Source organism: Pongo pygmaeus, chromosome 7, assembly GCF_028885625.2.
Source record: "Pongo pygmaeus isolate AG05252 chromosome 7, NHGRI_mPonPyg2-v2.0_pri, whole genome shotgun sequence".
NCBI lineage: Eukaryota > Metazoa > Chordata > Mammalia > Primates > Hominidae > Pongo > Pongo pygmaeus.
Genome location: NC_072380.2, coordinates 83,431,980 through 83,455,332, shown reverse-complemented (window position 1 = coordinate 83,455,332; position 23,353 = coordinate 83,431,980). Strand labels below are relative to the sequence as shown.

The 23,353-nt window shown below is 39.6% G+C and overlaps 1 protein-coding gene across 10 annotated transcripts in view; it reads left to right on the top strand.

Moving 5' to 3' along the window:
- EYA1 (EYA transcriptional coactivator and phosphatase 1) overlaps positions 1–23,353 on the top strand; it is a 357,217-nt gene that overhangs the window by 266,760 nt on the left and 67,104 nt on the right. For all 10 annotated transcript variants that reach the window (XM_063668878.1, XM_054499055.2, XM_054499050.2 and 7 more), the window contains 2 exons: positions 15,923–16,062; positions 17,998–18,081. In XM_063668878.1, coding sequence (XP_063524948.1) covers positions 15,923–16,062; positions 17,998–18,081 — 224 coding nt within the window. The remainder of the gene's footprint in view (positions 1–15,922; positions 16,063–17,997; positions 18,082–23,353) is intronic.

Here is a 23,353-nt window from a genome sequence, read left to right as displayed (position 1 = left end):
TCCATTTGGACGTTCAATAGATATTTATCAATGCTTGCTGTGTGCCAGGCACTGTGCTTGGTGCTGGGAATATGGGGGTGACAAGAAAGGCAAGGCCCCTGGCCTCAGGAAGCTGATGTGTTCTTCCCTCTTGAAGTTCATTACTGTTGTACATTGTGGACTGTGGTTGTTTCACACACTAAAGCCTCAAAAGTGTGGCTCACCAGTTTTTTTCATGTAGAATGACTGTGGGGAGCTTAAACCAGTGGTTGAAATGTGTAAGAAGAGTAATTAGAGGTTTCTACCAGGTTATCCAGATATTACTGGAAAGTGGATAATGGTCATATTTTAGAAGTGATGAAGCTGTCTTAATTGAGTTACTAGACCTTGACTAATGAATTAATTTACCTAGAGACCTCAATTAGTGCCTGCGTGAACAGGGAATAATGGCTATGGAATACAAGTAGAGAAGTCAAAGCAATTCTCTAAGATTAATTCAGTCAATGTTTATCGGTCTCAGACTACTGGTTATCCCTATAAGGCTAGTCAACAAGTTTACTTGCCTTTAGTTTATTTTACAAAAGTTTTTCTGTGGGAGATTTCTATGACCGAAAACAAAATTATTACAATTCCTTTACATTAAATCTTTTATTCTGCTAAGATAATAGTCACTGAGAATCTAAACTAATATAATGTAATTTATTCAAGATTTTGCTGAGGTCTTTTTTTTCTTTTTTGCCAAAATCTAAAAAAAAATTTAGGCCAAGTGGGGTGTCTCACGCCTGTAATCCCAGCACTTTGGGAGGCCGAAGAGGATGGATCACGAAGTCAGGAGTCCAAGACCAGCCTGGCCAAGATGATGAAACCCTGTCTGTACTAAAAATAGAAAAATTAGCCAGGCGTGGTGGCAGGCACCTGTAATCCCAGCTACTTGGGAGGCTGAGGCGGGGAATTGCTTGAACCCAGGAGGCAGAGGTTGCAGTGAACTGAGATCATGCCACTGCACTCCAGCCTGGGCGAGAGAGTAAGTCTCTGTCTCAAAAAAAAAAAAAAAAACTACCAGTATGAAATTATCATGGTCACACTATCACACGTAACTTTGAAGGTTTGATGGCCCATAACTTCATAGATCTGTGTGGATCCCAGGTGATTTTTGAGGAATATCATTGGCCTTCCCTCAGGACTGTGGCCTTCTACGTGGGAATCTTCCCTGATTGGGCCTGTAATTTTCATAGGAAAATGTCTATTTCTGTTCTCAGCACAGCTAACTTAGTAAAGCCTATGAGTCTCCCCCCACTCAACCAAGCAATAACACCTTCGCATACCCTCTTACCTTACTGCCACTTAAAACTCAAAGGAGAAACTTGTTATTGTCAGCTGGCATAACAATATGTCATGGCTCCATGCCTCCAGATATTTTCAGTTTTACCCTTAAACAAGATGCCTGATCCCAGGGTTCTGCACTCTGCAGTAGTGAACTCCAGAGTTACAGAGTCAGCAGTAATCAGCCTTAGAAGAAAGAATCTTGTGACACTTGCTGTTTTATTTACCATGAGGGTGTGCTCCTGGCATTCCATAGTATTCCTCAGTGAGCAGTTCTGTGAGGCGTTTCCATCCCATTTCTATAATGGGAACACCTACATTTTTTATTTTAAGTTCCGGGTTACATGTGCAGGATGTGCAGGTTTGTACCTGGGTGAACGGGGCACACCTCCATTATTGTGGAGAAGTTGTTTGTCACATCTCATGCACACCATGAGCCATAGAACTGTTCCTGCCTTTGCCCTGCATGGACTACAAGAAGACCCGTGTGGTCCATTTCCTCACTGGCTTCATTTTCCCCTTCTGATCCACATTTTTCTTCGAATGTACTCATTCATTTTTTAAAAAGACGACTGTATAGTTATTATGTATATATTTGGTGGGTTATCTTAAACCCTTCTTTTAGAAAAGTGGGATATCAATTATTCAGAAACTAAAATTAAGAATTAAAAGATTGTATTTAACAAGAATAAGAACCAGAGAACAGACATGCTCAGGAAGCAATTACTTTGCAAAAACAATAAGAACCAGAGAACAGACATGCTCAGGAAGCACTTACTTTGTTAACAACAACTGTTTTGGAAACTTTTTGGTTAATATTTGCACAAAAACCTGATATGCACAAAAAAAGCCTTTTGGTTAATATGCACTTCATATTTTCATATAACTGTAGTCTCTCAAGAGCACATGCCTCTTTATCATTTCTTCTCTTTGCTCAAAGTTCCAAACCTACTTGTCTAATGAATAGGCAGGCCTGTTATTCGTTTCAGTTCAGCTATTTCATGTATTTTTTAAAAAGCACGCTGCCCATGGTAAAATCTCTCCCAATGTAAGGAATACACTTTCTCTATCATGAATATTGTTTTCAGCTTCTGAAATTTATTTTATTTTCCATGCCTACCACTTCTTAAATGTTCTCCCTTCAAACATTCTAAGAATTACAGGATTTTCATGGAGTCTCTCCTTTCTGCTTTCTCATTTAGTGTTTTTCCTAAAGTATATGTTTCCCTACACTCGTTCATCTAATTACTTCCCTTGATTCAGCTTTTATATTGATAAAGGTTACTAAGAAAGCACACTTCTCTTGAGATATATTTCTTAATTGTGCTATTAAATTGCATCCCATGGTTCCCTAATTGAAGGAAAAGTAGAAAACGCAGTTTCTCCTACTGACATATGGAAATGAGATTTTAATGATGTTCGTCAACGTTTCATTACCCAGCCATTGAACATCTCTTACTTTCAAAGTACCATTGGGTTCTGTGGAGATATAGAAGACAAGAGGGTCATTCACTGTCCTCAGGAGCATTTTGCCACTAAAGAAAACTATGTGTACAGTCAAACCTAATAAAATTTCCATTTTTAAAATGCCATGCTAGAAGAAACAAAGTCCTCAGGAAGAGTGCAAGAACAAATTCCTTACATAAGTGTTTGAAGAAGAAATTAACAAAGGAGGTGAAATTCTCAGCATTGGAGGATGTGAAAGTGCGAGGGACAGAGGATAGGGAAGGGATATTTATTTGAGGCTAGAGAAATAGACCACTTTAAATGGGCTCAATGACAGGATATCCTTTCCATCAGAACTCGGTTAAGTTATATTTAAATTTTTTAAAGGATGAAAGCATTTTTGAACTGGAATATCACTTTATGGTCATCTTTACAAATAAGGTAACAGCCCAGAGGGGTAATTTTGAACTATTGACTTAAAGCAACAACACAAATACACTTGTATAAAACACTTTAGCATGCATTATTTGATACAATCTTGACAATGGTGCTGTTCCCATTTTACTGTTGAGGAAACTGAAGTCCAGCAAAAGTCCAGATAACTCAATAAATTACAAGCTATCAAGGCTGCTCTGGAATGTATGCAACCCTAATGTGTTAATTTGTAGGTTATGCTGTCCACTATGGTGAAATTTGAATGAATCCATTTTCCATGTTACGCCCTGTAAGTTAGGGAGGATATGCAGATGTACCAAAATGTGCAAGATTCAGCTTCTCTGCAGGTGGGTTATTTTCCCAAACAGTGAAAGGAAAGAAGGTCCCCTTACTGGAGTCAGTGAGGGTTCCATCACCCATGCAGCCAAGCTTTGGTTGTGGGCAGCCCCTCTCCTTTAGGCCCAAACCTCCAAAAGAAGGTGGCAGTCAAGGGTCCCCAGGCAGGTACCCATCAGAGGCTGCACAGCCTGTCTCTGGCCTCCTCATTGACAAGTGAGACTTATGGCTTGGAGAAACGATGCTGTTTCTGAGGCCAGTCAAGTCCGGAGGGCGTCTGAGGTGGGAGCAGGCAGGTGGAGTTGGAGGCTTTAGAGAAGATAGGCCTGGGTTCAGATTCTGACGTTGGTACAGCCTAGCTGGTAGCCCTTCATTTTGATTAACTTCAATCTTTTTATCTGTTAACTGGGGACAGTAATACATCCCTAAACAGATCTGGGTAGAAATAATCCCAAACCTAGAAGAAGCCCTGTTCCCTCCACTCTTCCATCTCTCAACCCTGACCCCAGCCTCAAGTTTCTTTTGCTGTGATATCTCTTTCTGGCTTTGCACTGTTTCAATCAGTTGAGCCCAGAGGGCGGGATAGTGAACCGAGTGTGTTTGAGTTCTCCCGTCAGAGAAATGCTGTCCCCTAATGAACATGAAGCACATTGATAAATATTTGCCTGTGACACACCCCTCAAGAGAGTGGCTAAACAGACCCTTGGAGATTATCAATGATCGTGTGCATTTTGCTGTGTGAACCAGAGACGCTCCACATGCCAGGTTGTGGGGAAAAAAAAAAAAGTTTAATGAGCCTCTGATATGTTCCAGGCACTGTTCTAGACATACGGGATTCTGCAGTGAGCAAAAATCAAGCCTCTGCTGTCAGGCAACTTACGTTCTATTGGAGGCACAGATGATAAGAACATATAAAATGCATCCGGCAGAGTGCCTGGAAGGATGAACAGCTGCGTAAGGAGAATAGCGTTAGGGCAGGTAAACTGTTTCGGAAGAGTTGTCCATTGGGTGACACTTGAGCAGAGGCTTCAGGAAGGGAGGAGAGAGCCACCTTAATATCTGGGGAAAGAATTCTGGGAAGAGGAAACAGTGGTTGCCAAGGCCTGGAGGTGGGGCTGTGCTTTGTGGATTCAGCAAGAGCAAAGAAGGCCCATAAGATATTGGAGCCTCTGGGAAAGGAAAGTGGGAGGGTAAAGGCAGGGAGGAAGAGAAGCTGTAGTAGAAGGCCTTGTGGGCATGAGAAGGATTTGGGATTTTATTTTGAATAACATGAGCAGTGTTTAAGCAGAAGCATGGCGTGATTTCATTACACTTGTAAATAATCTCTCTAGTCATGGACAGAGAATAAGTTGCAACAAGGCAAAAAAACAAGGTGGTGTTGAAGAGATCAGAGCTTCTGCTTAGCACATGTGAAGTTTGAGCTGCCTGTTAGAAATCTAACAGGAGGTGGTGATTCAGTCTTTGGATAAGTAAGTCTAATGTTTACAAGACAGGTTAGGGCCTAAACTTGTGTCTTCAACATCTGGAAGCCACTGAAAGCTGTGTGTGTGGATGAGTTAACCGGGACTGTAGGAGCAAACACAGAAGAGGAGCCAAGCACTGAGCCCAGGGCCTTCCCGTGTTAGCCAGCTGGGAAAAGAGGAAGAGCCAGAGAAGGAGATTGGGAAGGAGCACCCAGGGAGTCAGGAGGAAAACTGAGAACAGGGCCTTTCAGAGGCCAAGGAACACAAGTGTTGCAGAAGGAAGCCATGATCGACTGTGTGTGGCGCTGGCAAAAGGTGGAGAAATATGGAAATTGAGACTTGACTATTTGATTTGACAGAGTGGATGTTGTTGGTGATCTTGACAAAGAGGAACATTAGAGAAAATAGCATGATGGAAGTGGGTTCAAGAGAAAATGGGATAAGAGGAAGTTTAAGCAGCAGGGATTCTCAATTCTTTCAGTGACTTTTGCTGTACACCATAAGGCAATAGAGAAAGAGGGCAGAACCTAGAGGAAGTGGAAGATGCTTTTTAGGCAAGAAATCTATCTAGCTTGTGTGCACATGCAGGTCATCTAGAGTAAAGGGAACGTGGACTGGAATCAGTGACAGGGCACTGGAGTCTCATGCAAAAGGAGGGGTTGGCCTTAGGAGCGCAGAAAGTCCACCCATCATAACCTGAGGGGAGGCAGACTGCATAAAGAGTACTTATGGGTGGCAAGAGCCTGGCAAGGAGAGTACAGAGAGTGGTTCCTTCTGTTTTCTCAGTGAATGGGAAGCCAGGTTCCTTGGTAATGAGAGAGTAGCAAGCTGTCTCGTCGTATTGCTGATGACACCCCTGGTGCATAATAAATATAGGCAGCGCCAATATTCTACAAGGTCATGGACCATCATCCTGCTCAGTCACATCCCTGGTGCTGAGTGTGTTGCCTGGCACATAGGTGCTCTGTCATACCACAGAATCCAAAAGTAGCACTTGTTGCCCTGGCCTAGGAATTTGTGATAGCCGCAGGCAGGACCAGCTGCAAAACTGGTGGGCCCCTTGTTTAAAAATAAAGAATTTTAAGACAGCACAGCAGACTACTGAACCAAGCGGCAGGCCCAGCTGAACACAAAGCCCTGTGGGAGTGCACAGGCTGCACCTCCAGGAGACTGGCCCTAGCCACAGGTACTTGTTAAATCTGATCAAACCCCAATGATGCAAGAATCACAGTCAGCAGACCCGTGGCAGTGGCCAGAGATAAAACTCCCTGCAGAGACAAACTTTGCTTATTTTCCTCTTTCTGATGTTTAAGACTGAGTCCAAGCAGCAGTCACCATCTTCACAGATTAGCAGAGATGGAGGTTTAAGGATTCTTGTAAGAAAATGAACAGAAAGATGCATCAGAGATATTCAGAAACTTTTAGGAGCAAAATGTTCACTGGTGGTATCTCTTAAATGACAATACCACAAATCCCTGCTGTAGGAAGAGAAAGGTGCCCAGTGGTGGGACAGAGGGAACCTCAGCAGTGTTGGAGGTTGCAGCCCATTGTGAGTATGAGGTGGCATTAATGACCATTCAAGAAAAAACATTCTCAGGCAAAACAAAATAACATAAGAAAACCTCCCCATTCATTCCCAAAACTGCAAAGGTAAAGAGTAGTATGGGTAGATTAGATCTAGTGCAAAGGTAAGATGACCTGTTTTGTAGCTGCTTTAAATTGAGTTGTTTCAAAGATTGTTTTTAAAAAACTATTATATAGAGACCTTTTTAATGGAGTTTTTCACTGGGCATGGTGGCTCATGCCTAAAATCCCAGCACTGCTGGTGGCCCAGGCAGGCAGATCGCTTGATCCCAGGAGTTCGAGACCAGCCTGGCAACGTGGCGGAACCACATCTCTATAAAAATTACAAAAAATTTAAAAATTAGCTGGGCATGGTGGTGCTCACTTGTAGACTCAGCTACACGGGAGGCTAAGGTGGAAGGACCACCTAAGCCCAGGAGGTTGAGGCTGCAGTGAACTGTGATTATGCCACAGTATTGCAGCCTAGGTGACAGAGTGAGACCCTGTCTCCAAAAAAAAAAAAAAAAAAAGAAAAACAAAAAGTTTTCCAACATTGTTCTCCTTTTATCAGAAAAAAAAGCAAGTTAGCTAAATGAATGTGTGCACATGTATACATTCCATGTTGTGAGCATTTGGTTTCAGTGGCATTGTACTCAGTCACATGAGAATTCAAGAGTGCAGTTTAGGCCACCACTGGAATTGCTTTAGACATTTTAAGAATAAAAGGAGTTTTGGTTTTCACTGTGAGGATATCTGACTGTAGAGGTTGAACCTTGGCCAGCCCTTCCCTCTAACTGCCTTCCAGGAGAGGAGAATGCATTTTATGCAATGTTGTCTAGAGGATTAGAGATGGGTTTGTTAGAAACATCTGTCAGATTCAGTATGGGAGGTCACTTTAAGTCAGAGAAAATCTAAGTGTTCATTGTAAAAGGCCTACATATCCATTTTTCATTCACCTTTTCACCTGAATTTCCTGGTTTTCTTACATAGTAAACAGCATGGCTTGACAATGGTGGGGTCTTTGAATTTTTCTTTTCTCAGAAACTCAGCTTAGCTCATTTTCTGGTGTCACTGGTATGCCTGCCTGCTCAAGTAAGCTGAGTTTGTGTCCCCTAGATTCAGCTGACTACAAAGATCCTGGTAAACAAGTACGCCCAGGGACCCAGACCTGGGATAGCAGACTTGGTGCCTGCGTCTGGCCGTTAAGTTAGGGATGAAATCAAAAAATCACTCACAAGATGTATATTTCTGGTGCGTGTATCAACCCAAGCAGAATTCATAGCCTGTCAAGCATTTCTGTGTGCTGCTATGACGGCAGAGTGGAATGGTTGCAACAGAGACTGTGTGGCCCAGAAAGCCTAAAATATTTACTGTATGACTCTTGACAGGAAAAATTTACCGAGCCTTGCTCTAGAGTATAGGAACTCTCCCCTCCACACACACACACAAAAGGAGAATTAAATGTTTATAGTGTTGGTAAGTTAGTCTCCCTGCCCCATCATATACCTGCGACCTGTACCCACACCGTCCCATGGGTTAGTTTCAGTGCCTTTGACTTCCACAGTGCAGCTGGTGTAGAGAAATTCTGGCTAATTTTGATTATACTTGTTTTTTTAGCTTGTCCATCCCTGGAGTAAGGGTCAATCCCACTCACTTGCCTTAAAGAAATTCAACTCAGCTTCACCAGTGTTTTCCACCATAGGAAAACTAATTTTAAAATCATAACCAAAAATATGCCCAATGGATGTATATGATTCTTTTGGCCAATGTCATCAAATTTGATGCATCTGCTTCCCTATGGGGAATGCCACGGAGGAACCATAATATGTTTGCCTTCTTGACTTAGAATTCAACCTCTCTACATTCTGTCTTCCTGATCTGGCCTTGGTATACCATCTGTTAAGATGACTTTTGCATATACTTATGTTGGTTTTGAGAGTCTCAAAGTTCAGGCGTGCCTTAGTGTCAGTTGTTGTCTGACATCTACTTTGTGCTCACGTGTACAGTGTGCTTTAAGGCTTGAGTCTTGAACATGACGGAATCTACATTTAGGGAAGTGATATGCTCTGTTCTTTTTATCTGAGTCTCCCATAATGGCAAATAGAATATAATTATTGATTAGCCTGTCTCATGTTCACTAAATTCAGATAATCTTTCTCAGGATTTCATGAAAAGCTCTGCACTTTGTGTTGTAAGCTATATTGTCTTAGCAGACAGATTCAGGGTCTTGCCAGAGATCGTAGCTACCCTGGCCTCAATCCAATGTCATTGTACATGTGGTGAGAGCTTCCTCTCGGCTAGGAGTTCAGTTACTTACTTCTGTTTAGGGAGAGTAGTCTTTCACCTCACTTAGACTTCAATATGAGTGAGGAGGGCCTCCACCCTCCCAAAGCATGGAGAAAGGAGCCTGCAGGAATTGTGTATTCTACTTCCTTTGCAACCACTACTGGCATATGTAGTCCCAGGGGTGTAAAGCTAGATCAGAAATCCCCTACTACCCTTAGAATAAATGTGAACACTTACCTCTAAATCTTCAAGGAGCCAACCAGGCCTTCATCTCGTGCAGCAAGACTCCATAAAAATAAAATACTTCTGTGAAGGAAAGTATAATTTAAGGAAATATCAGGCTGGGAAAAGTATCAGTAGATATGAAAAAAGGGTTAAAACTATTTTGTATAAATCAATAAAGGAATATTTAAAAACTGGCAAAGGATTTGGACTGTTCACAGAGGGAATATAATTTTTAAGCAAATATATAAGCATCTTTAATATATGCAAATTAAAAATGATGCACTGTTATTCTGCGTATGATAAAATAGCAATGACTTTGAAACGATGACAGCCAATGTGTATATGGTTATGGTAAAACAGACACAATTTAAATTGATACAATCCTTTGAAAACTATTTGGCAATATGTATAAGATAACAGCGTGTTTAGGGGGGCATGAGAAATAAAACCACATAAGTAATTTGGGCTAGATATAGTAGGCAATAAACCCTGATGGGTTTTGAGGGTTGGAGTTGCCTGAGATCTTTTACATAGATTAATATGAAGGTAACTAATCTACTTAAGAGAGAGAGACAAAGAGCTAATCATTATGAGGCTTTGGTAAGTGTTGTACATCCACAGGTAATAGAATTTTAAAGCTAAGTAATCTAGGCTGTCATCAATTTGATAAAAAAAGAGAGTGGGAAGTGAGAAAGAATGGAAGTAACTTCCCCAAGGCTCAAGGAGGAGTTACTAGCTCAGGGGAACTAAATGGACTCTTTTGAGTTCCAGTTCTTTGTTTTTCTTTTTAATATGGAAGAATTTATGGAAATCTGTAGTATTTACAGGTGTAAAAATTTAATTATCTTATTTGGATTTTAATGTTTTATGACTTAACATATAAACATTAACTTTTAAATGAGCTTTTAATTATAGCTATTTCTCATTTATAAATATTTTGCTGTCTTGTAGAAATAATCAGATAACCTTTATAGCTTTAATAGAGTAAATACTAGACTGAAGAAACATTCTTCCCATTGTCAATTTTTTAATGTTTGCCTTGCACTCTAGACACTTACTGTGCTCTCTGTGCAAACATGAATACCACTGTGTTCTGTTTTCCCAGAGTGGGAATGATGGACATTTGCTCAAAATAATTTCATCAAATTATTTATTATCTACCACAAATGTAAATAATTGCAAAAATGTTATAATCCTATAATAGAGATAAGAGTACATAATTACAAAGAAGGGACCAGAAGTTAGAGAATTCACAAAGATTCTTGAGTTTGATTTTCAGAGGCTAATAGGAAATTCTCAGACAGCGGAGAGGGTAAGGAGTTGAGAAAAGGAGACAAGGGCCAGGTGCATTGGCTCATGCCTGTAATCCTAGTGCTTTGGGAGGCTGAGGTGGGAGGACTCTTTGAGGCCAGGAGTTCAAGACCAGCTTGGGCAACATAGCAAGACCCCCATCTCTACAAAAGATTTTTTTAAAAAATTAGCCTGGTGTCACGGCATGTGCCTGTAGTCCTAACTGCTTGAGAGCTTGAGAAATATATATTGCAGGTCCCTTGAACCAAGGAATTCGAGGCTGCAGTGAGCTATGGTTGTACCACTACACTTCATCCTCAGTGACAGAGCAAGGTCCTATCTCTAAAAACTGGAAAAAAAAAAAAAAAAAAAAAAAAAAGCATGTGTGAACCCATGAAATGGCATGGCACTTTCAGAGAAATGAGATAATTAAGTTTGTGTATCTGAAGTAGACTATGAAGAGAGAGTAGTTAGAGATAAGGTTGTTGAAGGATGACTCCGTGAGGCTTTTTTCAGTTAGCTAACGTCGTAGAGTGCTAACGACATGTGCAGCTCCAAGTACCTTTACATGTATGTTAGTTGTATTTTACCCCATTTATTCCCGTTTTACAAATGAAAAAACTGAGTCATGTAAAGGCTAAATAATGAGCAAGCAATACTACTAGTAAGTAGTACAGTCAAGAGTCAAAATGTGGCAGTTGAGTGCATAGCTCAGTGCCTTAAAATCTAGACTGTCATTCCTGTTGCACACTATAAGGCTGGAGCAGAAGGGTCTTACCACTCTCTGTGATAGCAGTGCAGAAAATAGGTGGAAGACAGAGCCTATCAATCCTGGAAATAGCCTGTTGCAAGAATTAAGGCAAGATATAATGAGAGCCTCAACTTAGAGCAAAAGTATTTAGGAGTAAAAACCACAGAACTTAGTCTTAATTTGATGGAGACACTAAGGAGTTTCTGGATTGGAAAAGTGGATAGTTACTGGTACCATTAATTCAACTTCTTAATAGGGAGGATTCCTTTTGGTACAAGTTTAATTATGGTGTCCATGGGATACTTGGGTAGAGGGGTCTAGAAATAGTGGGATACTCAGGTCAGGAGATCAAAAGGTAAAGCTTTAGAATTTATCAGCTTGGAGGTCATCAATTAAATTCCTCCTACAAATATTACCAAACACTAAGAGCCTACAGTGGGATAAGAGGGCCGTGGAAGAAACTGCGGTGCACTGCTGCTCAAAATATAGTCCATCAACTGGCTGCCTGTCCACTAACTGTTTATTATTAGTGCAAGATAACAAAGGATTTGCTTCAGAATGTAATCGACCATGTTACTAAGTAATCAACCATGTTACATAGTGTTTTCTTCAGCTGACTATATTTTTAATATTAGCAAGACTTTTAGATGAAGGAAACATTGTGTTGATTCATATCCTGATGCAAAATCTGTATCTTATCCTAGATCAGCACTTTGAATAACAGGGATGTAGAGAACGCCAATATTCACACTTTGGTCAGAGCAGAAGCTCTCCAAAGAGACTGATGAGGGATAGTGTAAAGCAGAAGAAAGGGAAGTCAAGACATTCTGAATTGGACATGATTTAAAGGAGCAAGTGGTCAGCAAAGCTGCAGGGCGGTCAAATAACATTGAAGACTAAAACAATAATTATTGGATTTGGCCATTAGAGGGTCATCGGTAAGAGTTTAGGAGTTTTACCCCGTTTTTTTCACTCTTCTGCCTCCTTGAATCTGTATTATTGCCATGTAGACCAAATGCCTCTTGACTCTAAATCTAAAGTACTCAGATTCAGTCTTTATTTTACCTGTTTCTTGGGTGATGCTAAGTTATTGATCACTCTCCTTCCTGACATACTTTTTCATCTGCCATACATTGACTTTGGTTTTCCTCTTCAAACCTCACCTGTCTTTCTCTGCCCATCCCTTGTACACACACTGCATTTCTTTAACAACACTCATTTCCTTAATTACATATGGTATCAGTTTCCAATCCTAAACCCAGCCCATATTTCTTTCTGGAGCTTCAGAGTAGTCTAGCAGCCTACTGGACATCTCTACTTGGATGCCCACAGCCCCTTCAAATTCAATATGTCCAAAGCGGAACTGAATTCTTACCTATACTCTTCCTTGTAATGCCTTCTTCCTCCTAAGTCCCATACCTTGTATTACAATCTTCACCCAGTTGTGAAACCACTGACATGGGCATGATCTTTTTCTGCATCTTTCTTCTTTATCCACTTAGTTATTGATTTTACCTCCTAATGACACTTCAGATCTCCTTATGCCCAGCACCTGCATCACCATCCCTCACCTCGATCACTGAATTATCCTCCTGGCCAGTCTCCCATTCTCAGTCTCCTCTCCAGCACCCTGCCACGTGGAGTGCAAGCCCCCACTCCGTTATTGAATTCTTTACCTGCCACTCCAGCCTCATCTCTGTGTTCTTCTGTAGACTCAGGTCAGATTGGATTTTTATTTTTATTTCTTAAATGTGACACGCGCTCTCGCACGCACTTGCTCTTGTTCACTCGCTTGCCCTTGCGCTCTCGCTGTCATTCTCTCTCTCTCTCTCTCGCTCACTCTCTCTCTCTCTCTCACTTTACCTTCACACATACTTACGCCCCTGTCTGGAACACAGTCATATTCCCTCTTCACTGGTGCATTTGTCCTCTGTCTTCAGGAAGCTTCTGTAAGCCTGCAAATCTGAGTTATGTGGACTTCCTCTGTGTTCTCCTAGCATTCTGCCTTTCCTGTGTCGTGACCTTTCCACATTACTTTGTAATTTCTTATTTTTGTCCACAAGTCAATGCCTTCCGCTGAATTTTAAGCTTTGAGAAGGCAGGAACCATGTCTGTTTGCTACATCATTATATTTCATGCTCCCGGTATAGCGCCTGCATGGTGTGAACGTGACATCCACTCCACATTTGTTAAAATCAATGAATGCCCTCCAAAGTATTTTCACATCCAGTATCTCAGTGGGGGTAAACTTGAACAATTTGGAGAGGGTTTTAGTGAAACATGAGCTGTCAGTGGATTAGAAGATTAAATGATTTGAATATTTGAGTTGTTTTGCACTAGAAGGAGGAAGGAGAAGTTAGAGTCTGGAAAGCTGGTTAAGAGAATAGAAGCATTTAATTCCACCTCATAGAAAAGGAAGGGATTTTGAAAAATAACTAGCTTGCATCACTTTTATTTTCATCTTCCTTCCAGAAGTGGAGGCCTGCAAGGTAGGGGTGTGGGTGTATTTTAATATTTAAAGGTGTCAGGTTGTCTATCTTTTAGGGTTTTTTTTCCCTTTGCCTGGAAAAACTTTAGATAACGTGATTTAAAACTTTCACTTTCTACTTTGCAGAATGAATTTATTTTCTTTTGGAAGAGGCTTACAAAAGTAACTCACTTCATTTTAGCTAGTCTGTTTCAAAAAAAAGTGATAATAATAAAGACAGAATATATTTTAAAAGATTGAGTTTTTAAAGTGGGGATAAACATGAAGAAATAAAGGAATGAGCCATCAATAGGAGGAAATCTAGGCTAACAAAATCTAGGAAAGATAAACGACTTTTACGACAAAATTATACTGTCGGTAAGTCAAGGAAAAAGTTGTAACATGCTAACTTACATTGCTCAATGTCTTTTAGCTTCTCTTCAAATACAAACTTCCAAAAGCCAGAGAGCTCCCAATTCAAGAGAGGCTTTGTAGTAAAGTACTTGAAGTGCAGGTTGAATTAGATGGTGACTGTACTGGTTGTAAAATGAATGCTTGGTATCAAAACATATTAGAGATTGATGTGTGTTTTGTCTCAGATAGTGAATATCTGGTTCTGCATGGAGACGTACATTGCATAATATTTTTTAAAAAGGAAGGCCAAGACTTTTTCCTCAAAGAACAGCTTTGAATCCACTTGACTACTTAAAATTCTACTCATTTGGAGCTGCTGATTCTCTTTAAAACATGGAAGAGAGATGCTCAGTTTGGAACATCTTAAGGATAGGGTGCCCTAGTTATCTGCCTCTGTAATAAAAGACTATTAATGTAGATTTAAAGAACGATTAACTGACTAGCCAGCATTATGTTGTAATGGTTCTGAGATGAGTCAGCTTAAAAATGCTTCCCAAATAATAAACTAACCCATGGGGTGGAGTTGATTTGGACTTTCTGATTGTAATTAATAAGCTTACAGGTCATGATGGTGGTTTCTGGGTGTGAGAATCACATGACCAGTTTAGATGAGGAAGTTTGCCATCTTGTTTGTTATAGAAGAAGGCCCTTGCTTATTTTCTATAAGTAATAGGAATCTATTTAGGTTTTAAGATTAAATAAGAGGTATAGAGCTGTCTCCTGTGATTTAGAAACAGAAATTTATTCAGTCAAAGCCTTTCCTGTCTACTCTGACTCAAGGCTTTGGAGAAGCACTTAAGCGTGGAGGTAATTCTGAGACCATGCAGTTTGACACGTGGATGGCCTTATTGATATAGTTGAGGCTGATAGTGTGTTAATAAAGGCTACCAGGCCTTCAATTGTTCTCTTGAAACAGTGGTTTTCTGTTTGGTGAAATAGACCAACCGTAACAACATCATAGGGAGAATAATCATTCCTCATCTTAGATGGAGACATTCCAAACTAAATCTGGTACAGAAATCTGGAAAAGAGTTTGTGGGGTGAGCCAGCTTTTTGGACATCTGGAATTTGGGAGAAGAGGAGATATTCTGATGTATGTATTGGATAGACTAAAAAGTACAAAATTGGTGTGAGTAAATGGCTTTTTGTTCAGTCTGGACACAAGATAAGCATCTTCCCTAGCTCCACAACCACTGCCCAACTCTTCCTTTGAGGCTTTTGGGAGTTGTTCTTTATTTTGTGGTTTCTATGTAATTATTTTAGTGGCTTTTCTGAGTTACCCAGATGAGTAATTTTAATGTGCTGCCTGGTTTTGGATGTTTGGTTCAAAGAGACTAGGACCCAGGAAGAGCCGGTGATGGACAGTGTGTGAGTACGGGTATTGTCCATGGATCTGCCCTCTTTATCTTGTCACCCGCTTGTTCTCACATAAAATGAGGGAGAAAATGGGGAATGTAAAATTTTCAAAGAAAAATCTACCTGATGACTCAGTTTTCCCTGCCCCGGAGCTGGTTTTTTCTTTTCACCTCTTTGCATGCACCAGAACCTTTTTGTAGCTGAGAGAGCCGCAGCTGAGGCAAATGTGTGAGCCTCTCGGTATGGCCAGGTGCTGTGACTGGAATGAATGAGAGAAGCGGGGAAAGGCATGGGGAGCATTCTCTAATCACAGAGAACCACATGGAAGATGCAGGCAACCTTGTACAACCTGTTGCCTCTCACCTTCAATTAAATTTTAATTGCTCCTCATCACACTTTCTTTCAAAACAAATCTTGTAATCAGATATCTTATAAATTATTTACCAGCGCAAGTAAAAGACGATGTAGGATTTCAGCAGAATGAAATGTGCTTTACTATTGAAACTCCCCTTGTGAATTAAAACAAGGTTAATCTTGGCACCATGGTGATGGAAATAAAAGATGAAAGTCCTTCCTATATTCCTGCAGAGTACAGCACAATCCACAGCCCATCAACACCCATTAAAGATTCAGATTCTGATCGATTGCGTCGAGGTTCAGATGGGAAATCACGTGGACGGGGCCGAAGAAACAATAATCCTTCACCTCCCCCAGATTCTGATCTTGAGGTATGTCACAGCCAACACCCAAGTGAATAGAAAGGTGTCTTAATAGCTAACTGGTGGTTTTACATACCTGCTACGTAAACAGCAGTGGTTAAGGTATCAGATGCTTTTGTTACTGCTTTCTTTTTTATATTAACAATAGGTAAAGTAATATTTTCTCTCCTTTATTAACTATAGGTTAAGCAATAATTTGTTTTTTCTTCCCTATAAACTATATGGCAAAGGATCTGTTTCTCTCTAAAGAAATATAGTAAATTATGCAATTCTACTTGAACAAAATTCTGTTATGCTGCTCTGTATCATTGCCATTTTAATTAAATGTCATACTAAAAATACTTAGTAAAATCCACTTGTTAAAAGGCACCAAAAAAAATAGAATGAGTGAGACCTACTATTTGATAGCACCACAGGGTGACTATAGTCAATAATAACTTAATTGTACATTTTCAAATAACTGAAAGAGTGTACCTGGATTGTTTTTAACACAAAGGACAAATGCTTGAAGGGATAGAGACCCCATTCTCCATGATGTGCTTATTTCGCATTGCATGCCTATATCAAAACATCTCATGTACCCCATAATTATATACATCTAGTATCCACAAAAATTAAAAATACAAAAAATAAATAAAATCCACTTTTTGTTTTTTTGAAGACAGAGTCTCGCTTTGTCACCCAGGGTAGAGTGCAATGGCGTGATCTCGGCTCACTGCAACCTCTGCCTCCCGGTTCAAGCGATTCTTCTGCCCCAGCCTCCCGAGTAGCTGGGACTACAGGCACCAAGCCCGGCTGATTTTTGTATTTTTAGTAGAGACGGCATTTCACCATGTTGGCCAGGATGGTCTCAATCTCCTGACCTCATGGTCCACCCGCCTCGGCCTCCCAAAGTGCTGGATTACAGGCACGAGCTACCATGCCCGGCCATAAAATCTACTTTGAAATGAAAGACACACTTGTATATATTGAGAAAGGAAAACCTGGAATGTTCTAAACTGAAATAGTAATCATCTAATGAGACATATTTTAGGGGAGTTCAAAAGCAGGAAGGATTAAGTAAGAACTTAAAGGGTGGTAGATTTCATAGCCTTGAATCCACTGCAACTAAGTTTCTGCTTTTTGCCAGAGTGAAATCTGATGGTTGGAAAACATGATTATTTTGGCTGAAAAAATGAAAATTTTAGCAGAATCTACGTATATGAATATGTACTTGTGTGAGTGGGAATGGGAAGAAGTAAAACAGGCTTGGTAGGCTTTTTGTGGTATCCCAAAGACCTTTCTGAAATGAATTCCTTCAGATCCCATTTTAAATACTTCAAGAGTATGTCTAAGAGCATGAGTGATGTGTCTGCTTATGTTGTTAAATATCTATACCCTGAAGACTTAGAAAACCTGGCAAGAACAATGTGTATCCCATCCCTTTGATAACAGCTCAATAGGTAACATAAGGTGAATATATTATGTAAGGTTTTAGTCTTTGGGTGCAATTTCAATACTTGGCTTCCTAAGAGTAAAACATAAGATTCATTATTTTAGTGCCTCTGAATGAACAGAGATCAGGGTAAGGAAAACATAAATGATATATGATCAGTTGCTCATCTCTATCTCAACTTATAAACAGACTAGCTATAACTCATTTTTTTCATTTATTCGGAGCTGAGACTGAAATTCTATTACAGAATTAGAAAGGACATAGATTATCTCTTTCCTATATTTATATTGACATTACAAATGTAATTATCCTCTTGTACCTCATCCGAAGTTATATCTGGAGAAAAGTTAGGAGATACTCTTTGAAACAGTTGTGTGTTTTTTTGAAATAATAAATTCAGATTTTTCATTCATCTTCCGTTTCAAGATTACTTTTTCATATTGACGTTAACTGAATAACAGTTTTCTCAGCCAAGGCAAAGACACATTGATTTGGTTCTTCCTTTGTAGAGAGTGTTCATCTGGGACTTGGATGAGACAATCATTGTTTTCCACTCCTTGCTTACTGGGTCCTACGCCAACAGATATGGGAGGGTGAGTACCAAGAGGCATCAGTTTTTAATTTCTTTGGAGTAAATATACCTCTAATTTGTTTATTGTCCAAATGAATGTAATTTAACTTTAAGTAACAAATTTAAAATATAAATGGAAAAGAACTATATAGTCAAATATATATGTAAGGTAAAAAATATGTAAATGAGACAAAGAAGATATCATTTTTAGGTCTTTGGCAATGAGATACACTTTGTACAATTAAAGTCATGCTTATTCAGACCCCAGTGAATAAAAGTGATTGAATGTTATCCTAGGATGAAACATTAAAATACCTAAGTGACATAGAAAGATGTTTTGTGTTCTCTTTTTTACTTTTCCTGTCTTTTTATTCCCTAATATTTAGTGGAGCAAATATTTCACTTTCTGTTGTCCTCAGTGATTAGCAGCTTTGGTATTTTATCTTCAAAACAACTGCTACAAATGTCTCCATATGTCCCTTTGCTACTCAGGTTAAATTTATTTGAATGGTATGTAAGATTGATCCTCTGAAAGGCAGTAGGACCATGTTAGAGTTGTACAGTACTTATATTGGTGTTACAGAATAATATTATAGACCACCTTCTGTGAGTGGAACTTCAGTTTCCATGTTGTACATTTGGGTATCCCAAAAGTTTGAAATTTCTTTTTTGGCATATTGATGATTTCATAAGTCTTTCCCAGGCAAAAATGTTATTTAAAGTAGCTATAGGTAATTTCTCAAGTTATCCTGCTAATATTTCATTTCTCTTGTTTTCATCTGTAAAGAAATAATAAGTCTTAGGTTTTTTTAAGTTGTTTGGAGCATTAGAGACTGAATTCTTATTATGTCTCAGTGACTCCAGCAGTTTATCATAATTAAGTGTTAGAATTAATACCATTAAAATGCACATACTGTTATTACAAATTTGACCAGGTGGTTGTTCTTTCGACAAATATTTATTTTAACAAATACACACTGAGTATCTGCTATGGGTATGCAGTCTGGGGGATTTAGCTTCACAGCCCAGATTTCCTTTTCATCATCTTAAAGGTACACCTAATCAAAAATAGACTGGAGCAATAATATCCCACCATTTTAATTTCTGTTCCGAGATAATATATCGGTAAAACACAGTATGTCTCATCTTATTGTTAGGCAAATTCTCTATAAGAAGACAACAAAAATGCAGATTATAAAATATAAGGCCATAGAATCAATCAGCCAAATGGTCTCTATTGCGTGATTAGCACATACTAGGAATTCAAGAAACATTAGCTGTGCTTTTTCTTGTGTTATTTCTTCTGTCAATACTATCACTGTTCCTATTTCTAGAAAAACTGCTACTTAAAAACTAAAGATTAATATCTGAAATAACAACATGTAGTTAGTAGGCAGAACCTTGAAGATCTCCTTAACTGAGCCATTGTAAAATCCCTACACCTGTCTTCTAAGGAGACCACTGGTGCCTGTAACTCACACGAGAGTGTTGAAAAGAGTAGGCACTTAGAAAATGAGCATTTGAAAACCACCCAGAAAGTCTCCTAAAAGCTCTCACTAAGGGCCAAATTGATGCAAAAGAGAGTTATCTAAGAGTATTCTATTAGCCAATGAAAGAGACCAGCTTAGAGTTAAGGAGTTAGGCATCCCATGACCTACTGACCTCTCAATCTTTGGCCATAAATTATTGGCGTACACGTGGAACTTACACTTAACCTAGAAACGCCTGGCTTCATACAATTTTTCATTCATTTCTAAACCATTCTCTAAATAATGTATTACAAATACTATGGGTTTAAGTTTTTAATGTGTCAATCATTACAACTTTGAGGCTTCATCAAGTAGTAATATATTTGTTTGTTTAGTTTAGTTTTCTCATTCCAGGTCATGTGATAAAAAGTTTTATCTCGGCCGGGCGCGGTGGCTCACGCCTGTAATCCCAGCGCTTTGGGAGGCCAAGGCGGGTGGATCACGAGGTCAGGAGATCGAGACCATCCTGTCTAACACAGTGAAACCCTGTCTCTACTAAAAATACAAAAAATTAGCCATGCGTGGTGGCAGGCACCTGTAGTCCCCACTACTCAGGAGGCTGAGGCAGGAGAACGGCGTGAACCTGGTAGGCGGAGCTTGCAGTGAGCAGAGATTGCGCCACTGCACTCCAGCCTGGGCGACAGAGCAAGACTCCATCTCAAAAAAAAAAAAAAAAAAAAAAAAGTTTTATCTCATATAATTTCCAAAAGCCAAATTTATATACTCTCTGAAGTACAGGCTATTTGAGTTTCTTAAATATAAGCGTATCCTTCATTGATAATTTTATGGGGCTGCGGAAGAACTTCAGAAAGCCAGATTTCTGAGGAAGATCTTCCTGCGTGTGACTTTGGGTCTGAAGTCTGAATGGCCTGAAGTTACTGTATGGTCATCAGGATAAAGGGTGTTCTAAGCAGAAGAAACAGTAAGTGCAGAGGCAAGAAAGGCTTTGCTGTTTGATGGACAGAGGCCAGTGGGACCAAGCTTAGTGATGGAGATGGAGAGTCAATGAGATGTGGTCAGGGATGAAGGCAGGTTCCAAAGGGCCTCCCAGCCACACACAGTCAACAGGGCTAATCTCACTGCATGTGCCATGGGAAGTCATCGGGGGACCACAACAGAGGAGATGAGAGATCTGATTTACATTTTTAGATTACTTTAGCTAAGTGTGAAGAATTAATGGTAGGGGAAGAAAAATGGGGGTCCAAATAGGAGGTTGTAGCAGTGATCTGATGCACCAGCAGTAGAGATGGAAAGAATTCTTTGGACTCTGGATTACATTGCAAGTAGAGAACTGGATTTAGAAATAATTTGAATTGATTGGAGTGGTGGGTAGTAAACAAGACAGAGAAGTGAAAGATGATACCTGTGTTGTCCTGGGCAACTGAGAAAATAGTCGTATATTTGTTGAAATAGTAAAGAATTCAATTTGGAGGGAAGGGAAAGTTCAGTGTTGGACAAGTTTCAGATGCTTATTAGACAACTGTTTGGACCAGGCAAGGAAACCACTGGAAGGTGAGCCCAGGGCACTGGGGGGACTAGTCAGTACAGGAGATGGCAGATTCACAGTCAACATTGCACAGATTAGGGTTAGAGGCTCCTCGGAGTCTCTTAGCTTGATTTCTTCCTAAACATTTTTTGAACACCTTCCTTGTCCTGAACACTTGCGGTCAGCCTGTTGTCTCATTGCCTGGAGGTGTCTTTTCCTGGCCAGGTGACTTTTGAAGATGCATGGTTTAGGATGTTGAATTGTAGCTGGAAGTATGCAAGGAAGTCTACTTAATGATTTCCTCATTAGAAATCATTACAGTTGATAAGAATTGGCTCTCAAATCTGATTATCAAGCTTTGTAAAAATGTGATTCAACAAGGATTCTTCCAAACAATAATAATAAGCAAGCTCATCAGAATGTCTTGCAGTCCTTTTGTTTCCCCCAGAGCACTGAGGAGAAAAGTCTTAAAGGAGTTCAGTGACAAGACTTCTTTTTAGGAGCACAGATTTGGTGGTGTTCCTGGGCATTGTCAAGGGGAGCATGTGGCTGAGCCTTACTCTACATGTATATAAAGAATGAATGCCTGACAATGTGATCGCTGTTCTGTCTCTAAGGGAACCAGATACTTGAGAAGTAGCTTAGTCACAGTAGCTTAGGCAACTCAATGAGTAGGCCATTCAGTAAGAGGACACAGGATCTGGTTGATATAATGCAAAATTAGGGCATGTTACAGCAATGTGTACAAAAAAAAAGTTTGAGAATGTCCCACCTTCCGTGTAATCCTAGCTGTGGGAAGAAGGCATGTTGGGTGTTATAAGAAAGTCTTGTTTTATAGCAAAGGTGATAGGGACAAAAAGAGGGTGCTGGGCACAGTACAGCCATGGCTGAGGAAAACAAGTAATATGTTAGGAAATTGAAGAGCTTGTGAGTGCTATGTAAACTAAGATGTTTTAAATAGTATCTGTCCTAGCTGTTTTTGTTTAATGCATTTTTAAAAGTTGCTTTAAAACTAATAACAAATTCCAGAATGTCATTGAAGAAAACTATTCTTGGGTTATTTTTCATTGCATGGTCTCCTTATAATAAACAATGTAATTCAATTATTGTTATCAAAGTACACACCCAAAACTTGTATTTCAAATCAAAATTGTGCTGATGTCTCAGGCATGATCCCCCTCCTGTGGGAGGATTACCCAAGATATCTACACTCAATGCCTTGATTGTTTCAACACTATCTTTTTATTATTGTTTAATGTCTGTGTCTCATAGTGATTTGGGCTAGAATGGATCTTAAAAATATGGATATTCACTTTTCAACAAAAACCAAAACATGAACACTTAAGATAGCGTAAAGCTTAGTATGTTTAATCATAGGCCCTATTAAGAACTTTCTATATGCCCAGCATTCATTTAATTCAACATTAATGCTCCGAAAGTGCTGTTATCAAGCCTATTTTATAGATGAGAAAGTTGAAACAGGAGAGGTTAGAGACCCAATGTAATAAATACTCAGCACCATGTCTAGCATAAAAAAAAAATTCAACAAATACCAGTTATATTTGAATGTAGGTGAAACTTCACTGTCAAAACAAAAACAAAAACAAAAACAAAAACTTGAATTCCTGCATAGTGACCAGTGAGTAAAATGGTGGCAGTGTCCTCAAATTTATGAATTACAAGTATACGCTATGCCTTAGAGTGTGATAGAAAGAGGATCGGATTTGAATTCAAGTAGATCTAGACTCAAAGCCAAGCTCTGACTTTTCACCTCTTTGACCTTAGGCAAATTATTTATTCTTACTGAGCCTCAATTTTCTTATCCATAAAGCCAGCTACGTGACTTGCAGAATTGTTTTAAAAATTAAATTTTATCATGAATTTGGCCCAGCATGGTGGTTTATGCTTGTAATCCCAGCACTTTGGGAGGCTGAGGCAGGTAGATCACTTGAGCTCAGGAATTCAAGACAAGCCTGGGTAACATGGCGAGAGTCCATCTCTACAAAAAAAAATACAAAAATTAGCTGGGTGTGGTGGCACGTGCGTGTAGTCCCACCTGCTTGGGAGGGCTGAGGTAGGAGGATCGCTTGAGCCTGGGAGGTCAAGGCTGCAGTGAACTATGATTGCACTACTGCATTCCAGCCTGGGTGACAGAGTAAGATCCTGTCTCAAAAAAAAAAAAAAAAAAAAAAAAAATTTAAATTGCTCATGAACGTAAAAGTCCATGCACAGAGTCTTATTAATGGCAACAACCGATACTAAGAAAGAAAAGCATGTGT